Source organism: Orycteropus afer, unplaced genomic scaffold (genome assembly GCF_000298275.1).
Source record: "Orycteropus afer afer isolate SDZICR_OR568_19922 unplaced genomic scaffold, OryAfe1.0 scaffold00810, whole genome shotgun sequence".
Classification (NCBI taxonomy): Eukaryota; Metazoa; Chordata; class Mammalia; order Tubulidentata; family Orycteropodidae; genus Orycteropus; species Orycteropus afer.
The window spans coordinates 506,950-514,842 of record NW_006922397.1 but is presented as its reverse complement, the minus strand read 5'-3'; the positions used below and the strand labels follow the sequence as shown (position 1 = coordinate 514,842).

The following is a 7,893-nucleotide window of genomic DNA, read 5'->3' as shown; positions in this document are numbered from 1 at the left end:
AAAGGCTTTATCAAACAGACTGCATTGTTTTACAATTTGGGAGCAAGAAGTGCTAATTAACAGTCCCACCTCTAAGAATGGGGTGAAGGCATCTAGACCTTGAGCTTCTGATCTGCCTCTTGTCCCAGGCCCAATGGAGCTGGAAGCTTTATCTAACTCATGCAGCCACTGACTGCTGAGGATGGCAAACCCAAATTTGACAGGTAAAATGGCAGAATCACAAGGTAAGGAGGCAACATGGTGGACCTCTGGTTCAAGTCCAGTTATTGGAGATGAAGATTAGGACAAATGCAGGATCCTGACTTGCCAAAAATCTCAAGAGATTTCCCAAAGCATATATACTGGAAGCAGGGCACCTTCCAAAGGAATTCACCTTCAACTACTTAGCTGCTTACATCAGATTCGACCCTGGACATAATTAAAATCTCATTGTGGATAATAATTACATTCAACAGTATCACTCAAAGTCATGGCCCAACTAAGTTGACACAAACCCTTAACTATCACGCTTCTCAGTGGGAGGTAAAGTGATAGCTCATTACAGATTTGATTTAATAATTTACCTGAGGACTAAAAATGCTGAATATCCTTTTATGTGCTTGCTGGCAATTTCTATTTTTCTTTGATGATTATACTAATCCTTAGCTCATGTTTTTATTAGGTTGTTTTGTCTTTTCAATGTCAAGTTTGAGGAATATTTTTATACCTTGGATCTTAAAACTATATCTGGAATATATTTACCTCAAAATATGCCAATATGCACACTGTCACCTCATTCTCTTAACAAATACTTTGGTACACAAAAGTTTTTAATTTCGATGATTTTCCATTGGTTTGTTTTGTTTTGGATTGCTTGTACTCTTGGTGTCACGGCCAGGAAGGTTTTTATTTTATGAGTAATGTTATAGATGATTTTCAGATACAATTATTATTAAAATATATTAAAAAATCTATTGAGTAATGACATGTAAATAAATGAGCCCAAAGATGGATTTTATTAATTTATAAAATGAGATATTATAATTACAAATTGCATAACACAGTACCAATTTCAGGAATTTACAAATGATTTAAAAAGGATTACAAAATTTTGACATTGGATAACTCTAAAAAGTGAGGCTGTGTTTACTGAGGCTTTAAATTAGCACATTTCCCAAGCCACCTTTTCCAGGCTTCCTTTACTTCATTGTTCCTCAGACTATAGATGAGGGGGTTCAGCACAGGAGTGAAGATTGTGTAGAAAGCTGATACTACCTTATCATGGTTAGCTGATCTGTAAGATTTGGGTCTCATGTAGATAAAAATACCAGCCCCATAAAAGAGTCCCACCACAGCCAAGTGTGACGAGCATGTAGCAAAGGCCTTCTTGCGGGCTTCTGTAGAATGCATGTGGATTACAGCAGCTAGGATGAGACTGTAGGAGGTCAGGATGAGGGACAAGGGCACCAAGAGCATTAACACACAGCAGATGTACATGGCATTTTCAAAGACAGAAGTGTCAGCACAAGCCAAGCGCACCAGCATGGGGGCTTCACAGAAGAAATGATTGATCTCATGTGTACTGCAGAAAGGAAAACTCAGGGCAGTAACTGCCTGCAAAAGCCCATCAGCTGCTCCCAAGAACCAAGACCCTGTGGTCATTTTCAAGCAAAGTGGCCAGTTCATGAGAATGGGATATCGTAGAGGGTGACACACAGCCACATAACGGTCATAGGACATGGCTGCCAGAAGGAAACATTCTCCACCACCCAGGGTGAGTAAGAAAAAGATTTGTAAGCCACAGCCTGCAGGGGAGATGGACTTCTTGCCTGTCAGAAATCCAGATGACATTTTGGGCACAATGGTGACAACCAGCATCAAGTCCATGAGGGAGAGCTGGCTCAGTAGAATGTACATTGGCGTGTGGAGTCGGTGGTCCCTGTGAATCAGGAGAATCATGAGGATATTGCCCATCAGGGAAGCAATAGCTATGGTCAGTACCACAATGAAGAGAAAGAGATGGGACCTTGTGTGCTTAAAGAGTCCCAGGAGAATAAAATCTGAGGTGGCATTTTTCTTCTCCATGGTTTCTACTGGAATGACACTGCATATGGAAAGTTAAATAAGGAAGGGTTTCCACCATTTAAAAATCTCAGTTTGACTGTATAACTTTCTGTACTGTACTATGTATTTGGAATCCAGGCTGCTGATTGAAATCCCTACATTCCCAGTTAAAATGGTCCATCTTGGTCTATAATTCTATCTGTAAATACCTCAACATTGTTAATATTTCAAAATATGCCAATACGCCCCTTCAGAGAATCAATTAAATTTAAATCAAATTGATCTAAATTAGATAATAGATGAAAAGAGATAAAATGAAACCAGAAAATAAATGTATTCTCAGTTGTTAAGGACTAACGAGTTACTTCTGGTCTTCTCAATTACAATTGCTGTATTACCATTTTTGTACTTTTGTAATGTATTTGTTGTTGTTATGTGCCATCGAGTCTGACCCGACTCATAGTGACCCCCTCCTTGGGTTGCCAAGGCAGTATCACTATGGAAGTAGATTGCTCAACTTTCCTTCCAAGGAGTGGCTGGTGGATTTGAACCGCCAGTCTTCTGGTTAGCAGTCAAGTGCCTTAGGCACTATGCTACCAGAGCTCCCTTTGTAATGTATACTGAGACCAAAATTAACCAGTTTAGAAAATAAACCACAGAGTCTGTCATTTGCATTTTCTTGTATCACAGATAATTTATAACCAATTGTTAGAATTCTAAATATATTCACATTTTTTTAATAAGAAAGATTTGATTTATTGTCATAGATTATGGTCAGAGATCATAGAGTGGAACAGATGATTAAACAGTAAACAAAATATGTCATTCATAGAAAAATAATAATCTCTAATATAATGAATTAAATATTATTTTTTCCTCTTATTAAATCACACTGCCATTGTGTCAATTCCTACTCATATAAGATTGAGTAGAAATGCTCCATTGGGCTTCATAGGCTATAAATCTCCGAAGGCGCAAACTGCTTCATCGACTTCCTGTGAAGCTGTGTTTGGGTTTGAACCACTGATCTTTTGGTTAGCAGTCGGTTGCTTTAAGCACAGCACCACCAGAACTGCTTTCCTCTCATTAGGTAACTGTTTAGTCACCTGAGTTTTACAACTTAGATATTTTGGTACATGACTCCCTGTTTTGAATTCTGTACTATTTACTTATCATACTTGGAAGAAAAGAAATTTTCTTTCTTTCAATTTCTAGGACTTGTTGGCATGGCCCACACAAAATTTCCAATCACACAATTTACTACAAAGGAGATGGAGAGGGTACAAGCCAAATATAAAAAGCTATCATAACAGGAGTACGATATAAAATAAGATCAATAACAGTAATAAGGATTTAGGTGGTTAAAAGGACAAGAAAATGATTTTTAAAGGATTTACTCTCCCTATAGCATAATTTTCAGTTGCAGGCAAAATATCAAATAGTTTTGGAAAGAAAAACAACTAGATTAATTTATTTTCTTTTGTATCCATTTTATATGTGTGTACTAGATTTCTGGGATTTATTTAAATTTTATTATGTGTGTGTGCATGTGTGTGAATATGTATATATATATATATATATATATATATATATATATATATATATATATATATAAAATGCTACATTTTCCTAAGTAGAGATAATTGAAATGACTGAAACTATAGAAATGAGTATAACTCTTTCTGAAGCAGTTGCAGTTGGGAGCTGTTATACACAAAGTATAAGAAGAATTCAGCAGTTTTTTAATTCTTTAACTCCATAACAAAAACAAAACTTGTAAACTCAGAAACAGAGGAAGAACAGAGTAAACCATTTCTCTCTTTCACTGATAGTACATAAATTTAAAGCCTCTGTGGGATGGACAAAGTGATTTCATCCAAAGCTTTAAAGACATCATAATCTCTGAACTGTAGTCTAGAACTTTTCTGGTCATACACAGCTGTAAGCACAGAGATGGTGATGACACTTTTTAAGCTGTAGTGTCTGGTCTTAAAAATAGACTTCTACTATTGCATTTAGGTGGTAAACAGCATCCTTCTCTTAAAACAGCCATCTCACAAGTAGGTAGTCTCTGACATGACATTCAGATTTGAACTGACACAAAATATAAAAACAAAAGCATCTTTGAAATTGTTTTTTAAGCACTGGAAATCAGATAAATAAATAGTCTTTACTTAATCAAGTTTTTGCCAATCCTTGCTAATTAACATCACTTTCTATCTAGTATATCCACATCCTCTTTTCATATACTATTTAAAGTATCTTTCTCTTACTGTTACCCTAGGTTCCTAACCCCTTGCAGAATTCCTTTGCCTCTATTATGTCTTCAAAGAGATTCATCCTAATGATGAGGAGATGCATGGACAAAAAGCAAACAGACTTGGGATAAGAAGTTCTGGAATTAGAATAATTTCTGTCATTTTCTCACTATAGCATGAGAGAGACTACAGTTACCCTTATTTTTATCATTGTTGTAAAACCAAATCACATGTTTTATACTACAAGCTTCCAAACATCTTGCTCCAATAAAGAAAATATATCTTGTACATGAAAGAGTTTTGAAATATTTTTACAAGTCTTTTTTGAATGTTCCAACATTATTTTCATTTTAAATTTTAAAATGACAGCCTAAATCATATGCTGCCATTTTTTTTTCCACATGGCAAGCAACTTGAAACTTTTAGCATAAAATGTCAATATGATCGTTTGAGTTAATGCTGACAACCTGGACACAGAAAATTAGCTAACTATAAAATATTTTCTCATTTTACAAGTTGAACAGGCACAAAATTCCTAATCATTGAAACCTTTGTGGTGGCTGTGTAAGTATTAAAAAAGGGAAATAAAGAGAATCAACTTTATATAACAAGTCTTTGTCAATCCCTGTGAATTTGCATGGCTTTCTAACTCAGCTAACACTAGTTTTCAAAGTTAACAGAACCTTAGTGGTTATTTTTTTGAGAAATAGATATTCTATAGAAATAGATATATACTCGGATGACAGGGATAAGCATACATCAATATATGTAATAGCAATATAATTTAAATTTTTATTCATGTCTTTTTACTTTAATTAGTAAAGTTAATAATATAGATAGGTAGTTGATAGCTACCTATCTATAGCTATCAACTAGCTAGCTAGCTGGCTAGACAGACAGACAGATAGATAGATAGATAGATAGATAGATAGATAGATAGATAGATAGACATTGGATAGATAGATCTGTATTACCTTTTGCTGCAAAAAATTATGCTGCTATTACTGTATAAAATTATATTTCTCAAAGTGCTGTAGCAGTCAATTAACTTAGTACAAACATTTATTGAATGCATTACTTAATTATTTCCTAATTCAGCTTTGGATATTTCAAAGTTTCATTTTTAATAAAGTTTTTTTTTTTTTTTTTGGCATTGTGAATATACAGCTTCATTTAGTTACTAAGCTCAACATTTAACTCTTAGTAAAAAGAAACTCACTGCCATCAAGTTGGTTGCAACTCACAGAGAACCAACCCTCCTTGGGTTTCCGATTTGGTATCTTTATGGAAGTAGATTGCCCAATCTTCCTTCTGAGGAGTGCCTGATGGATTTGAACCATCAGCCTTCTGGTTAGCAGTCAAGTGCCTTAAGCACTATGACACCAGAGTTCCACAAAGCTATACATAAGCATAGTAATTAAGAAACTGTGAATAGATGCTTACAAACATTCCTTCTTTTTGTTGTTGTTGTTATGTGCCGTCGAGTCAAACCCGACTCACAGCGACCCCTCCTTGGGTTTCCGAGGCAGTATCACTATGGAAGTAGGATTGCCCAGCCTTCCTTCCGAGGAGTGGCTGGTGGGTTTGAACCGCCAGCCGTCTGGTTAGCAGGCAAGGGTCTTAGCCACTATGCTACCAAGAGCTCCCATAAACATAGTAATTAAGAAACTGTGAATAGATGCTTACAAATGTTCCTTCTTTAGGTGGATTGAATTAACATTAAGCTGTTAAATAACTTATGCTGCATGCATGTGAAAGGTGGACAACCAGTAAGGGAGAGTGAAGAGTTGATGCCTTTGAATTGTGGTGTTGTTGAAAAATACTGAAAATACCATGGACTGCCAGAAGAATGAATGAACCTAGCCTGGACAAAGTACAGCCAGAATGCTTCTGAGAAGTGAGAATAGTCAGACTTTACCTAGTTTGGTCATATTGTCAGAAGGGACAAATCCCTGAGAAGGATATTGTGCATGATAAGATAGAGAGGAAGTGAAAAAGAGGAAGTCCCTCAACTAGATGAATTGATTCAGTAGCTACAATGATGGGATTGAGCATAGTAAGGATTGTGAGGATCCACAGGATCTGTTAGTGTTTCTTTCTGTTGTACATAGGGTCGCTATGAGGTGGAGTTGAGTCAATGGCACCTAACAACAACACAACAATTAACTAGGATAGCTGTAATTAAGTGCTTTAAATAATCAATTTAATTATTATTATTTCAGTAATCAGAGAAATAGCTGATGGGTATTTTTCTAGTGCACATGCATACATAATTCAGAAAAGGAGGCAATTCCTTTTCATTATCTTTAAAGTAACAGCATAACTTTTCCTAATTTTTTCTTTATTTATTCTAGGCCCTTGTTTGGACAATATCTATGCAACGTTGTGTCTATTAATCTGTAAACTATGCCCTTTGTGATGACATTAGGGACAAAGGTGATTGTGCTCGTTTCCACATTCACACGTAATTGTAAGCTCAAGCAGAGAAACATTCTTCTGGACTATTTGAGTTTCATTCCACACTCTCCTTTTTCCTTTTTTCTGCCATCTGCCATTCACAACCTCAATGTGTCTACAGATATTGAAATAATATGGTCAGTTTTTAGAAATTACCTGTGGTCATTAAAAAAAAAAAAAAATCTGCTAATAGGAACTCAATCATTTGACTGAATTTGCTGCTTATTTAAGAAGAGATTTTGGCTTGCAGACTTCATGTCGGCATAGTCCATGTCTCACATTTTCACAATATCATATAGAAAATAAGATACTTTCATGCTGTATAATTTGTGGATGGCATGTTACAATGATTACTGTGTAATTCAAAACCAACATTCAAAATACCAAAACCATAACAGCTATCAGTAATTTGAAAGGAAACCTAAAATAATGGAAGCCTAACTCAACAAAAGTAGACTCACCTCTGTAGTGCTGAATCATTATCAAGAAGGCATGTGTATGGTAACCAATCCTTTTATAAATATATTACAACTGTTTACTTATACCAGTGTTGAAGACATCATTTTCAATTCTTGGCCTCATGCCATAATTATTTAAAAGCCCTATATGACCCTTGAAAATATTTGGCACTTAACAAAATCTCTTCCATCAAGAAATGTCACCTTAATTAGCCAATCAACTTTGGAAATGGTAACAAAGATTTAATAGTGTCTTAAGGGGTAAGTTTCTGCCATGAACTAATTTCATGTCCAGGCTCTAGTAAGAGTTAAAGCACCATGAATGAGGAGGTGAAGACATGGGGCACTATTAAAGATAAGAAATGCAAGGCACTGGAATAGACAAAGGCAAAAGCTGGTATTGTGCATATTGATCATCTTTGAACTGAACAAGTGTGACTTAATTGCCTGAAATTATATATAAATAAATAAATAAATATTTATATATAGAACTCACTGCCATCAAGTCAACTCTGACTCATAGCTCATGGTGATCTCCTTTGGGTTTCCGAGGTAGTAAATCTTTACAGAATTAGATTGCCCAGCCTTCCTTCCATGGAGTGGCTGGTGGGTTTGAACCACCAGGCTTTTGGTTAGCAGTCAAATGCCTCAGGCACTACGCCACCAGAGCCCTCACT

The 7,893-nt window shown here is 35.7% G+C and overlaps 1 protein-coding gene across 1 annotated transcript; it reads right to left on the bottom strand.

The window, feature by feature from the left end:
* Positions 1-1,125: 1,125 nt before the first annotated feature.
* Positions 1,126-2,067, bottom strand: LOC103211884 (olfactory receptor 2T33-like). Its single transcript, XM_007957861.2, has one exon. It carries the CDS (start codon positions 2,062-2,064, stop codon positions 1,126-1,128), a length of 939 nt encoding a protein of 312 aa, XP_007956052.1. The 5' UTR covers positions 2,065-2,067.
* Positions 2,068-7,893: the final 5,826 nt, after the last annotated feature.

What these genes read in the sequence shown, in the direction of transcription:
- LOC103211884 (XM_007957861.2), bottom strand. Translation starts at nt 2,064, where the DNA reads ATGGAGAAGAAAAATGCCACCTCAGATTTTATTCTCCTGGGACTCTTT.